The sequence below is a fragment of the Hemitrygon akajei genome, chromosome 19 (assembly GCF_048418815.1).
Source record: "Hemitrygon akajei chromosome 19, sHemAka1.3, whole genome shotgun sequence".
Lineage (NCBI taxonomy): Eukaryota > Metazoa > Chordata > Chondrichthyes > Myliobatiformes > Dasyatidae > Hemitrygon > Hemitrygon akajei.
In genome coordinates this window covers 16,304,953-16,320,244 of record NC_133142.1, presented here as the reverse complement: position 1 = coordinate 16,320,244, position 15,292 = coordinate 16,304,953, and the positions used below count along the sequence as shown (strand labels likewise).

Sequence of the window (15,292 nt, the reverse complement as noted above, 5' to 3'; positions counted from 1 at the left end):
ACCACCGATGTCAGGCTGACAGGTCGATAGTTCTCTGTTTTCTCCCTCCCTCCTTTCTTAAAAAGTGGGATAACATTAGCCATTCTCCAATCCTCAGGAACTGATCCTGAATCTAAGGAACATTGAAAAATGATTACCAATGCATCCGCAATTTCCAGGGCCACCTCCTTTAGTACCCTAGGGTGCAGACCATCTGGACCTGGGGATTTGTCAGCCTTCAGTCCCATCAGTCTTCTCATCACCGTTTCCTTCCGAATGTCAATCTGTTTCATTTCCTCTGTTACCCTATGTCCTTGGCCCATCCATACATCTGGGAGATTGCTTGTGTCTTCCTTAGTGAAAACAGATCTAAAGTACTCATTAAATTCTTCTGCCATTTCTCTGTTTCCAATAACAATTTCACCCAATTCATTCTTCAAGGGCCCAACATTGTTCTTAACTATCTTCTTTCTCTTCACATACCTAAGAAAGCTTTTGCTATCTTCCTTTATATTCCTGGCTAGCTTGCGTTCGTACCTCATTTTTTCTCCCCGTATTGTCTTTTTAGTTAAGTTCTGTTGTTCCTTAAAAACTTCCCAATCATCTGTCCTCCCACTCACCTTAGCTCTGTCATATTTCCTTTTTTTTTTAATGCTATGCAATCTCTGACTTCCTTTGTCAAACACTGTGGCCCCTTTCCCCCCTTTGAATCCTTCCTTCTCTGGGGGATGAACTGATTTTGCACCTTGTGCATTATTCCCAAGAATACCTGCCATTGTTGTTCCACTGTCTTTTTTGCTAGGCTATCTGTCCAGTCAACTTTGGCCAGCTCCTCCCTCATGGCTCCATAGTTTCCCCTGTTCATCTGCAACACTGACACCTCCGATCTGCCCTTATCCTTCTCAAATTGCAGATAAAAGCTTATCATATTATGATCTCTATCCCCTAATGGCTCCTTTACTGCGAGATTGCTTATCAAATCCTGTTCATTACATAACACTAAATCCAGAATAGTCTTGTCCCTGGTCGGCTCTCGTACAAGCTGTTCCAAGAATGCATCCCGTAGGCACTCTACAAACTCCCTATCCTGTGGACCAGCACCAACCTGATTCTCCCAGTTCACCTGCATGTTGAAATCCCCCATAACTACTGTGACATTACCTTTGCCACATGCCAATGTTAACTCCCTATTCAACTTGCACCCAATATCCATGCTACTGTTTGGTGGCCTGTAGACAACACCCATTTGGGTCCTTTTGCCCTTACTGTTCCTCAGTTCTATCCACACAGACTCTACTTCTCCTGACCCTAAGTCCCCCCTTGTAAAGGACTGAATCTCATTCCTCACCAACAGGGCCACCCCACCCCCTCTGCCCACATTTCTGTCCCTACGATAGCACGTATACCCTTGTATATTCATTTCCCAGGTCTGATCTCCCTGCAGCCACGTCTCCGTTATCCCAACAACACCATAGTTACCCATTCGCACCTGGGCTTCAAGCTCATCCGCCTTATTTCTGACACTTCGTGCATTCAGATATAGAATTTTTAGCCCATTTCTCCTCTCTCTGTTTGAATCGCTGCCTATTGTGCTTAACCCAGCTCCCCGAACTCCCATCGGGCTATACGCCCCTAGAATTTTGTTGTCCTTCCTAAATTTACTTATTCTTTCAACACATTTAACTCCATGTTCCGTCCATGTAACACATCATTGAAATGTTTGCTGGTCTGGAATTTTCTATGCTTTTATATTGCATCAAAGTAATTTTAAGTTGTGCCTTCTCCTATGCCTCCTCTTCAACTACACGTGCTTTTCCGCAGAGTGATAGTCCTTTTCTTAGCATGGAAAGAAATGGACACAAAAAGTTCCGGGCATGCAGTAACCTTGATTGCAATTGGCATTGGTGCATGAGCTGCAGAATTGAGCTCAGAATATATCCTTGCCTGTCTTACATCCAATGCTTGGTGGGAATTTGGACTAGATAGATAGATAGATACTTTATTCATCCCCATGGGGAAATTCAACATTTTTTCCAATATCCCATACACTTATTGTAGCAAAACTAATTACATACAATACTTAACTCAGTAAAAATATGATATGCATCTAAAATCACCCTCTCAAAAAGCATTAATAATAGCTTTTAAAAAGTTCTTAAGTAGTTTACTTAAATACATTAAGTAATACATACTCAGCGCCCTTCGCTCTGCTACCGATGTTATGCTCTCCAGTACTTTGCCCACGACAGAGCTTAGATTTGTAGCTTTGTCAGCAAACACGAGTTGGGCCGAAGGGCCTGTTTTCATGCTGTGCGACTCTATGACATGGAGTTTGAAACCCTGGAAGGCTGGAGACCCCACCTACCCAGGGGAGAGATCACTTGACACACACACCACCCAATCATGACCCCCACCGCACAGGTGGGAGATCTCTCACCCCATTCATACCGCTGAGGTGAGAGAACCCCCACTCCAAGCACAGTGTGTTAATATGTGCTATGACAACGGTTTTCAGCATCTGTGGGCCAGATTATTAGTGTAGAAAACACAGGAAGCCAAAGCAAATATGTCCAGGTATGTGCTTTGACAATGGTTTCCAGCATCTGTGGGCCAGATTGTCGTGGTGTGGAAGACACGAGAAGCCAAATATGTCCAGGCAGAGACGCAATTGGGAAAATGTAGTGGTGGAGTCAAAGGAGACAGCAGGTGCAGTGAGCTTTTCTTTTCTGACTACTGAAAGCTGGCAGAAGGGAATAGTTTAATTTGGCACCATGTTGAGCACAAAGATTGCGGGCTGAAGGGACAGTCCATGAACTGTACTGTTTTATAGCAAGCGGAAAGGGAAAAATCAGCGGTGGTGAAGTAAATGATTCCAGATACAGGGTGGAAAATAGGAAAGATGTAGACAAGTGTCACAGCCTGGTATTCTTAGTGTAACCATTAGGCACTGCAACCAGATCCTCTTCAGACTACTAATCATATTCACATTACCTTGCTTCTCCCCTCCCCATTCATGCATACCAATTTAAATTGCAGCCTGTCAATCATCTGATGGAAAGAGGACAACTGGTTTATTGTGAAGCTCCAGTATCTCAACGGGTGTATCTGAAAACTTGGGAACTCTCCTTAAGTGTGTCGGCCACAGAATGTCCTTTTCTATTTTGTCCCCCTCTCACCTTTAAAATTATAACCTGAACCTACTTAAAATTCAATATCTGTGCTTGATTGCTAAACAATTAGATAGAAAGCTGTCTCTGGGGAATGGTGCTTTATGCCGGCAACTTGCATCGAGTTGTAAAGATTTGGAGTGACTTAGAAAATTGAATTGGGTCATTTGCTGAGTAGTCTTGCTTCATTCCTGCCTGCTTTCTTTTAGGAGATGATTTGTCATTTTTTAAACTGAACACCACAATTTACATTTTCATACCTTCTTTGCCTTTTTGGTAAGAACTTCCCTTTGTGAGCATCCAAACTGCTGATAGCCTTTTTACAGTCTGCATCTTGATTAATTTCTTTGGCTTCATATCTGCACATAATTTCCTGTCAGTGAACAAACAAAAACTGTTGTATAAAGTTTAAAGCCTGCACAACACAAGGTGAATGTATTTGTAGGTGTTTTATTTGTGTATTTTAACCTCTTTTTCAGTTAAACTCTTTTCACACTCTTGCAGTTAGTGCACTATAAAAAAATAGAAACAAACTTCTAACAACCATATAGATTATTTGCAAAACATAGTATCACATAATACAAGATTATAAGATGTCATGGCTAAAATTAATTAGAACACTTATTTGTTTGATCATTCATTATGTGCCATGTCGTATGACATGGACAATCATGATCTTCCCGTGGACATGATTGTTCTTGGAAAATTTTTCTACATAGGTGGTTTGCCATTGCCTTTTCCCGAGCAGTGTCTTTACAGGACAATATTCTTTAGAGATTGAATGCCTGGCATCAGTGGTCACATTAACCAGGACTTGTGAAATGCAACAGCTGCTCCCATGGCTTCACATGACCCTGAATGGGGGGACTAAGCAGGTACTACACCTTGCCCAAGGGTGACCTGCAGGCCAGCGGAGGGAAGGAGCACTTTACACCTCCTTTGGTAGAGATGCATCTCCTCCCCGACACCCACAAATCATAAATGTAACGAGAATATCCCAAGACAGTTTAGTCCAAACACGGTAATATTCAACCCTATTATAATTCAATTCTGAAATGTGCCAAAATCATTCTCTGACAAAACCAAGAGCTCAGTGAGAAGAGTTTTGAAGGGAGCCAAAGTGGAAATGCCCCTTGTGAAAAGTACATACTGTTTCTAGATAACACACATGGGACGAGAGTAGATTGGGACTGAAATTTGACAGGTGCAAATTCTTGCCAAATCGGTAGGGCCTTCAGACAATCATCTACTGTTAGGAGGAGCAAACAACTCTTGGAGCATAACGCTAGATTTGTCAACATATGCACCAGAACCTGTGGCCAGTGCAGGACATTGGGAGTGGGACCATTCAAAAACATTCTACAAAGAAGAATGAATGTCAAAGATCCAAGAGGAGAATATATTGTCATTTTTATATAGGCAATAAGGTTAACAGCAGGAACTGTGTCGTGCTTCTCCCATATTCACACCTTGTCTGAATGATGCTCTAAATTATTCATATTTATCATTAAACTTTGCTTCTGGGCTAAAGTTCCATTGTCCATAGTGTAACATTTCTATTTTTTAGTTGATATTACTGGTGAAGATTCCTTTATGTTAATTTGTGATTTTTTTAATGCAGGTATTTAAAATACATTACTTTTCCCTGTAGTGCAACACACACACACACACACACTAGAGGAACTCACTAAGTCAGGCAGCTTCTAATGAAGGGTACAGTATAAACATTCTCTTCTCCTCACCTGCCCTTCACCTCTCTCTGATGCCCCTCCTCCTTCCTTTTCTTCCATGGTCCACTCTCAGATTCCTTCTTTAGCCCTTTCCAGCTTCACCTGATCACCCCCCACCTTCTTGCTTCACCCCTCTTCCCCCAGCCACATACCTCCTCACCTGATTTCATCTATTACCTGCCAGCTTATGTCCCTTCCCCTCCTCCTGCCTTCTTATTCTGGTTTCTAACCCCTTCTTTTCCAGTCCTGATGAAGGGTCTCACCCCAAAACATCAACTGTTTAGTGCCCTCGACAGATACTGCCTGACTTGTTGAGTTACTCCAGCATTTTGTGTGTGTTACTCAGTATTTCCAGCATCTGCTGAATCTCTTGTGTTTTTCCTCGTCTTGATGTAGTTCGCAAGCTACTTTTCTCAGATGGTACTTTTATACCAGGTATTGCCTTAGAACATAGAACAGTACAGCACTCTTCCTATTTTTGAGTTCTACCCATATAGACTCAGTGTTCGAGCCCTCCATTATGTCCCCTCTGAGTGCAGATGTGATATTGTCCCTGTTTAGCAGTGCAACTCCCTTCCCCTCTCTTTTACCTCCTTTTCTATCTTTTCTAAAAAGATAAAAACCCTGGGACATCAAACATTCCTGTCCCCCTCTCAACGAAGTCTCTATAACAATGGTAGATTTTTGTAAAGTGACCCATTTGCTATCAGGTTTTGAATGTCTCCTCCCTATTCAGCCAAACAATCCCAGTTCTCACTGAACAATCTTAGTGCTCTTCCTGTAGTAGCTTTCTTGTGTCAGTCTTGTCTTGGACATCAGGCACTCTGTAGATTAGAACTGTCAACGTTTCCAGATGTCTGAATTGCCCAAAAATTCCAGAATATTGATCACATGAGCATTTGCTGTGAATACCCTGGGTGATAAACTTCTCAGCGTTGAAGCTAGCACACTTTTGGTTTTGCCTGAGGTCAAAGAACCTCACAGTGGAGTTCAGGTTTGTAAATCTGCTTCAAGTGACAATGGCAATGCTGCATATCAGCGATGGCAGATATCACAAATTTTCAGCTGACAAGTGGAAATTTTTGTGGCTATGCTATCGTACTTTCACCTTATCTAGATAAATTAGAGATGGACAGTAAACATTAAGCTTTGCCATCAACATCCAGACCCTGAATATGAATTAAGACAAAAAGTCTCACTAGAACGGTACTAAACTTCCTGTGTCCTGGGAATACAAGGAGATTCCTGAGAATTACCCTCTGCCTAAAATCTAAATGCAGCTACTCCATCTATACAAATGTGAAAGGAAGGATGGGTTCAAAAGAATTTGAAGTATGCTTGCAGTATACAATACCGCATTAATTTCCCCACAGACAGCCTGATGCACCATCAATAACTCACGCTGAGACGTAGGAAGCGAGGTATCGGCTTTTATTGACTGGAAGAATGAACAACACTACATCCTGGAGAATGAGGCCGGGCAACAGGTCACAGTCGCCTTTATACAGGGGTCTGTGGGAGGAGCCACAGGAGCAGCCCAGACAGGTATATCTAGTTCACCACACAGCCACAAAACAAAGAAACAGCATGGAACCCCCCGAAAGTAAGCATCAAACACACAACGCACAAAAAGCCACACCAACGGCAAAAAAACAGGCATACAGGCTATTCAGCATCAAACTGCAGAGACCCTGAAACAGTCTAGCAATGTCCAATTTAGTTCAAAGAGTTTCAGCAACTGGCACACAGTATGAATGTTTTTCATCAGCAACATAATATTTCATTAAGCAACAGCATAAATGTCAGTGATTCACAACCGAATGGGAAAGTTATAAGGTGGGCGCTGGGAGCAGACCCAAATGCAAGACACAGCACTGAAGTACTAGGAACTGGACTGGACTAGGCTTAGGGACGGGACAGAACACAGACTTGGGCTAGGACTTTGGCCAGGATTAAGCGAGGCTTGGGTTCTTCGAGGCTTGGCTGCAGGACTAGACATGGAATTCCTGCACAGGACGAGGCACATGGACAGGACAAGAACCTGAAGCCTCGACTTGGTCTTGGGACACCTGAATGCAGAGCCTTGGTCTTGAGAGAAACAGGAATACGGAGCCTTGGTCTTGAGAGAACAGGAACACAGGGACATGGATCACAGAGCCAGGACCCCTCCTAGGGAGCAGGACTTGGGGTCAGGGCTCTACACAGAGTCAGGACCCCTCCTAGGGAGCAGGACGTAGGGCCGGGACTCGTACACAGAACACAGAGAGACAGTTCCCAACACAAGGTAGCGGCAAACAGCTGGACCTACCTAGTGAAGGCATGGACAGAGAGACGGTTCTAAACGACAATAGACAGTTCCTTATCTAGACACAGCAAGGCTCTGGTCTTGCTCTGGTGGTAGAACTTGACAGCGATACAGGCGAGGACACAGGCGAGGTTGCAGGCAAGGCTTCAGGCAAAGGCTTCAGGCATAGGTTGCAGGCGTAGGTTGTAGGAGGAAGGTGAAGGGAAGGGAAGGGAGCAGTCCAGCCTCAGGGTAATGGCAAAGATGGCCTGGCTTACACAATGGAGGCAAGAACAGGAAGAGACAGATCAAACACAGGGTAACGGCAAAGACAGCCTGACTTACCCCACAGAGGTGAGGACGAGATACTGACAAGACAAACCAGCACCTACACTCGAACCCAGGGCCACTTATATTCCCAGTCCCAAGACGAGCATCAGGTGCCTGTGATTAAGCCCAACTGAAACAAGGGACAGCCAGAAGACCCGGAGTCCGGAGTACACAGACTGGACTGACCGTGAACTGGAACATGGGCTTCACAGACCGGACCATGACAGTACACGCCCCCCCCCCCCACCACCATGGGAGGCCAGGACTAAGGACGACCTGGGCAGGTGGGGGGGGGGGGGGTATTCAATCAGGAGGGAACCCAGGACGGCGAGAGTTAGACAACAGTGTCCGCGTTGCTGGGTCCACGTATGGCTGGACTGTTCTGTCATAAGGTGGGCGCTGGGAGCAGACCCAAATGCAAGACACAGACACTGAAGTACTAGGAACTGGACTGGACTAGGCTTAGGGACGAGACAGGACACAGACTAGCTGCTGGGACTTTGGCTAGGACTAGACGAGGCTTGGGTTCTTCGAGGCTTGGCCGCAGGACTAGACATGGAATTCCTGCACAGGACGAGGCACATGGACAGGACAAGAACCTGAAGCCTTGACTTGGTCTTGGGACACCTGAATGCAGAGCCTTGGTCTTGAGAGAACAGGAACACAGGGACATGGATCACAGAGCCAGGACCCCTCCTAGGGAGCAGGACTTGGGGTCAGGGCTCTACACAGAGTCAGGACCCCTCCTAGGGAGCAGGACGTAGGGCCAGGACTCATACACAGAACACAGAGAGATGGTTCCCAACACAAGGTAGCGGCAATCAGCCGGACCTACCTAGCAAAGGCGTGGACACAGAGACAGTTCCAAACAACGATAGACAGCTCCTTATCTAGACACAGCAAGGCTTCGGTCTTGCTCCAGCGGTAGAACTTGACAGCGATACAGGCGAGGACACAGGCGAGGTTACAGGCAAGGCTTCAGGAGGAAGGTGAAGGGAAGGGAACAGTCCAGCCTCAGGGTAACGGCAAAGACAGTCTGACTTAGCCCACAGAGGTGAGGACGAGATACTGACGAGATGAACCAGCACCTACACTCGATCCCAGGGCCACTTATATTCCCAGCCCCAAGACGAGCATCAGGTGCCTGTGATTAAGCCCAACTGAAACAAGGGACAGCCAGAAGACCCGGAGTCTGGAGTCCACGGACCGGACCGTGAACCGGAACGCGGACTTCACGGACCAGACCATGACACCTACTTAATAACTTCCGTACCATAGCATTGAATTCTTCTTCCTGTGGAGGTAGTTTTGGTTCCACAGGAGAAAGGCTGCCCTGACACTGACATTCACTCAAACATATTAAAAAGGAACTCCTTATGAAGATGTTACATCTATGACTAAAGAGAAAAGGACGTAGGTTCCTGTCACTGCCTGTATGGAGTTTGTACGTTATCTTCATGACCATGAGGTTTTCATCCCACAGCCCAACGATGTTCCATTTGGTAGGTTAATGGGACTATGGCATTACAGGCTTCTCTCAGACAGAGTGAGTAGCTCACTTACCCATTACCAAGGGGAGGCTGCTTCAGTGTGCATATCGGTACATTGTGCCATTTATGTATGCTTGATCAAGATTTGTAGAAAGCTAGTTCAGCCCTAAGTGCAACACTTACTTCAATTCTTATGGTTACACTTCAGAAAGATTATATAAAAATGCAGAGAGAGTCCTGAAGAGATTTACTAGAACAATCACAGGAATATCAGACTTCGGTTATGTTTGACATTCCTGCATTGTTCTTCTTGGAACAGAAATAGTTGTGAACTTCAGAGAAATACTCATTGTTACAGCTGACGTTTTCTATAGTGGGGGAGTCTAAGACCAGAGGGCACAGCCTCAGAATTGAAAGGTGTCCATCTAGAACAGGGGTGTCAAACTCATTTTAGGTCACGGGCCAGATTGAGCAAAATGCAGCTTCATGTGGGCCGGATCAGTCGGACGCGTGCGAACGCAGCTTTCGTTGCCTCCGTTTTTTCAGCCTGCTCTCATGTGTCTCAGTCTCTGCTATAACTACAAAGTGTTTCACTTTATAAATTCCGTTTCTTATGAAGAAGACTGCCGAGCAAGACTGCCGAATAAACACTAAAAACCCTGAAAACTTGGTACCTGAATAAACTCAGCATTAGCCATATCATACGCCATAGGCGCTTCGATTACTGGGGCCAGCTTTAATAGTAATTAGATATTATCTCGCGGGCCAAAGATAATTCCACCACGGGCCGGATTTGGCCCGCGGGCCTTGAGTTTGACATATATGATCTAGAACATAGATGAGGAAAAGTTTCTTCAGTGGTGAATCTGTGGAATTCATCGCCAGAAATGGCTGTGCAGGCCAAGACATTGGAGATATTCAAGGTAGAGTTTGATAGGTTCTTGATTAATCAGGGCTTCAAAGGGGAGAAGGCCCGAGAATAGGGTTGAGAGAAATAATAAATCAGCCATAATAGAATGTCAGGACAGACTCGATGGCCCGAATGTCCCAAATTTGCTCCTACATTTTCTGCTCTTACTTAGAATTGTGCTGCACAAAGGCAGAGCGTAAAGGATGTGCTCTGATTAACATAAATCAATAATGAAGGAACGTAGATGAGCAAAAGAACCAGAAGGAAAATCCTTTTCACATGATGAGTTGGTTAGGATCTGGAAGAAAATTGACAAGCACAGTAGAGGTGAAAGATTCAAATGTAGCGGTCAAGAGAAAGCAAAAAGACAAGCCTAACAGGACTGGTCTTCTTTAGATTTGTAAGGAATTCAACAAGATAAAGAGCCTCCTTCCACACTGAAACCTCTCTGGTTCTGTTCATAAAGATTCCAGGGTCATTGAAACTATCAAGAAGCCAACCCAAATACAGGCAATAAAAGAAAGATACTTCAGCTAATATAGGGTGTGGAACTTTGCAAGGTAAAATTAAATAACATTTGCAAACTCTGAAAAAGATTAAACACGAGGAAATCTGCAGATGCTGGAAATTCAAGCAACATGCACAAAATGCTGGTGAAACACAGCAGGCCAGGCAGCATCTATAGGGAGAAGCGCTGTCGACGTTTCGGGCCGAAGACCCTTCGTCAGGACTAACTGAAAGGAAAGATAGTAAGAGATTTGAAAGTAGTGGGGGGAGGGGGAAATGCGAAATGATAGGAGAAGACCAGAGGGGGTGGGGTGAAGCTGAGAGCCAGAAAGGTGATTGGCAAAAGGGATACAGAGCTAGAGAAGGGAAAGGATCATGGGACGGGAGGCCTAGGGAGAAAGAAAGGGAGAGGGGAGCACCAAAGGGAGATGGAGAACAGGCAGAGTGTTGGGCAGAGAGGGAGAAAAAAAGGGGAGGGGGAAAAAAACTAAATATATCAGGGATGGGATAAGAAGGGGAGGAGGGGCATTAACGGAAGTTAGAGAAGTCAATGTTCATGCAATCAGTTTGCAGGCTACCCAGACAATATATAAAAGATTACATGGCTGAATAAACCAAGTGATTATGTAAAGGAATGGTGTAAAGGACAGAACTCAGGTGACATTCAAAATGACCAATACCAGAGCCAAGTAGATGATTTAACCTGCTCTCGTGAGAGTGTTTTAAAGTAATTTTGATAATGATCTCAGACACATTTATGTAGCCTCTGATAATCAGAAGAGATAAAGAGTTACAACATGGAAAAACAAGTCCTATAGTGTACGCACCAACTATTAACCACCATTTACACTAATCTTGTACAATACTTAGGTGTAAGATGAGTGTAACACAGGACTGATGAAGGGCCTCGACCCAAAATGTTGACTGTTTACTCTGTGCCATAGATGCTGCCTGGCCTGCTGAGTTCCTCCAGCATTTTGTGTGTGTTGGGCAAAATCAATGTGGTAAAGGAATCCTTAGGAGGCTGTGATCATAATATGATAGAATTCACCCTGCAGTTTGAGAGGGAGAAGCTAAAGTCAGTTGTATCAGTATTACAGTAGAGTAAAGGGAATTACAGAGGTATGAAAGAGGAGCTGGCCAAAATTGATTGGAAAGAGACGCCATCAGGAATGACGACAGAACAGCAATGGTTGAAGTTTCTGGAAGCAATTCAGAAGACGCAGGATTGATACATCACAAAGATGAAAAAGTATTCTAAAGGGAGGATGACACAATCATGGCTGGTAAGTGTAACAAAGACAACATAAACACAAAACTTAGTGGAATTTTGGAGGATTGGGAAGCTTTTAGAAACCAACAGAAGGCAACTAAAAAGCCATAGGGAGAAAAAAGATTAAATATAAGCTAGCCAATAATATAAGAGGATAGCAAAAGTTTTTCCAGAAATATAAAGAGTAAAAAAGAGGCAAGCGTGGATATCAAACCACTAGAAAATTGTCCTGGAGAGGTAGTAATGTGCTCAAAGATATGAACTTAAGTATTTTGTGTCAGTCTTCTCCATGAAAGACACTAGCAGTATGCTAGAAGTTTGAGAGTGTTGGGGGCAGAAGTTGCTATTAATAAGGAGAAGGTGCTTGGGTGGCTGAAAGATCTGAAGGCAGGTAAGTATCCTGGACCAGATGGACTACACCCCAGGATTCTGAAAGAGTTAGCTTAACAGACTGTGGAGGCATTGGTAATGATCGAAGTTTGTTATTGCACCTACCTCAATAACTTTCTCTGCTAGCTCAGTCTATATATGCATTGCCCTATGCAGAAAGATATGCAGAAGGGCCTCAGGTCCCTTCTAATCTTTCACTCACACCTTAAACAATGCTCTCTAGTTTTTAGTTCCCCTTCCCTAGGAAAAAGACTGAGAGCATTCACCCTATCAAATCCCCTCATGATTTTATACACCTCCGAGGTCACCCCTCAAGCTCCTATGCACCAATGGAATAACACCTGAGCCTGTCCAACTTTTTCCTAACTCAGGCCCTTAAACACTGCAGCATCATTGTAGATCTTTCTGTGCACTCTTTCTAGTTGAATGATGTCTGTCCTATAACAGGGCAACCAAAACTGTACACAATACTCCAGGAATGATCTTATCAATATCCTGTACAACTGCAGTGTAACTTCCCAACTCATAAACTTAATGCCCTGGCTGATGAAGGGCAGTGTTCCAAACACCCACCTATCTATAATGTTACTTTCAGCAAACTATGTCCCTTTGTTCCACAACACTGCCCAGGGCCAAACCATTCACTGTACATGTCCTAACCTGGTACAACTCCCTAAAATGCAATACCCCACGCTTATCTGAATTGAAGGTGATTTTTGAATCCGGGCAGCCTTCAGATAATGAACACTGAGCTGAATTAAAAATTACTTATGATTTTGTTTTTTTATATTCTGTGTTTTTGCACATTTTTTGTTGCCATTTGCGCATTTTTTTTGCACGTGGAGCGGGGGGGGTGATGTTTTTCTTTGAATGGGTTCCATGGTTCTTAGTTTCGTGGCTATCTGTGGGAAGACAAATCTCAGAGTTGCATATATACTTCAATAATAAATGCACTATGACTGCTTTGAAACCATTTGCTAACCCTCAGCCCAAGCACCTAGGTGATCGTTATCTCCCTGTAAATTTTGATTGCCTTCTGCACTATGATACCACCTACTTTAATATTGTCAGCAAACTTACTAACCTCGGATGTACATGTACATTCAAATCATCTATATAGAAATATGAACAAATGTCCTGGAATACACACCCATGGCACTCCATAGATGCCCCAGTCCGACTTGCACAAGGTCCTGTTAGTTCACCACACAGTTAGAGGTCCCGAGATCTACCACACTCCTATAGTATTTATTATTAGCAGGTTGACTGACTGGCACATTTGGCCCCTGCCAAAGGCCACTGTCCAGGATTTTGGATTTCCACAAATTGGGTAAATGGTGAAGAAATTGGTGGGGAGAAGATGCAGGTCTCTTATTGTATTGCATGGAGAAAGAAACAGGATATGAATGTAGTAAAGCCCGGAATACCTGTGGTGGAAGATAATTTTGCCTGTTTTACTTATTCTAATAAAATGTTAAATTTTCTTTCTCCAATGATATGGCTATACCTGCCGAGTCTTGCTGGTTTTTCTTTGCATCATTTCAAATTTCCAGCATCTGCACATTTCCTTCCCTCTCCCTCAATATACAAGACAATTTCTGATGACTTTCCTCATATCCTCCATGCCAGATTGTCCTTTCGTTACCCATCTCCACTCCCCTTTGTGTGCATCCCTGGAAAGAACTGCATCCCAATTCAGTGACATTTGCTTTCCAAACGTTATTTGGTGTAAACGCGCATTAACATCTCTCACCAGCGTCTTGCTATTCAGAGTTTTAATATTATTTTTGAACTAGAGGAAAGTATCCAGTCACATATCCATGCCAAGTCCACCAAATCCCACCGCACTGAAGTTCCCACCCTACCTCAGTTCATATGATCTGCTGCTGACGCTCTGACCCAAGCCTTTGTTATCTTCAGATATGAGAATCCCAATGCATGAGCCTACCTCCCTTATTTTACTCTCCGTAAACCCTACATCATGACTTCTCATTCTTCAAGACAAATCATTAAACCCAAATGGGCGATGGGTCTTTAAGTCACCTGTCCCAAAGTCAAAACCTGTAAAGTTCTCATTTGTGTGTGGGAAATTATTGATAGAATGAAAACTCAGAGGGGCAATGATTTGGTTTGGAGTGAATTCAGTTCATCAAACCTGTGTAATGCAAGTGTAAGCTCCAAAAACAATTCTATAGTTTGCTGTCAGTGATTAAAATGGCAAAGGTCATACAGACTAAAGAAAGGGGCAGTGCAGACCTAGCTGTCTTTGTGCAGGTGACATTTATTCATCAGACTTCAGTTATTGATAACAGCAGAAACAGAATTACAAGGATATTACTGGAAATGGACAAGTTATGGATCTAACAGTAATATTTAAGTAGTATGTAGACACATGGACAAGCAAAAAATAAACAGATATGGACCTAGTGCAGGCAGATGGGGCTAGTTTAGATTAGCAACGTGGTCATTTCAGACACTGTAGGCTCTACTCACTTTACATCTATGACTGTGTGGTTAAATACAGCTCCAACACAATTTGCACGTTTGCTGATGACACCACTGTTGTGGGCTGGATCAAAGGTGGTGATGAATCAGCATACAGGAGGGAGACCGAAAATTTGGCTGAGTGGTGCAATAACAACAACCTCTCACTCAATGTCAACAAGACCAAGGAACTGATTGTAGACTTCAGGAGAAGGAAACCAGAGGTCCGTGAGCCAGTAATCATCAGAGGATCAGAGGTGGAGAGGGTCACTAACTTTAAATTCCTGGGTGTTACTATCTCAGAAGACCTGTCCTGGACCCATCATACACACTTAATTGTGAAGAAAGCATGACAGGGCATCTACTTCCTCAGGAGTCTCGGGGAGATTTGACATGTCATCAAAAACCTGGCAAACTTCTATAGATACATGGTGGAAAGTGTACTGACTAGTTGCATTATGGCCTGGTACATGAACACCAATGCCTTTGAGTGGAAAATCTTACAAAAGGTACTGGATTCAGCCCAGTACATCACAGGTAGAACCCTCTCAACCATTGAGCACACCTACATGAAGTTTTGCTGTAGAAAAACAGCATCTATCATCAAAGACGCTCTCCACCCAGGCCATGCTCTTTCCTCACTGCTGCCATTAGGTAGAAGGCACAAGAACCTCAGGATTTGCATCACCAGGTTCAAGAACAGTTACTACCCCTCAATCATCTAGTTCTTGGACAAAAGGGGATAACT

The 15,292-nt window shown here is 43.9% G+C and overlaps 1 protein-coding gene across 1 annotated transcript in view; it reads right to left on the bottom strand.

Moving 5' to 3' along the window:
• cfap92 (cilia and flagella associated protein 92 (putative)) overlaps positions 1-15,292 on the bottom strand; it is a 126,594-nt gene that overhangs the window by 87,061 nt on the left and 24,241 nt on the right. Inside the window, exon 7 of the mRNA XM_073072156.1 lies at positions 3,407-3,519. Coding sequence (XP_072928257.1) covers positions 3,407-3,519 — 113 coding nt within the window. The remainder of the gene's footprint in view (positions 1-3,406; positions 3,520-15,292) is intronic.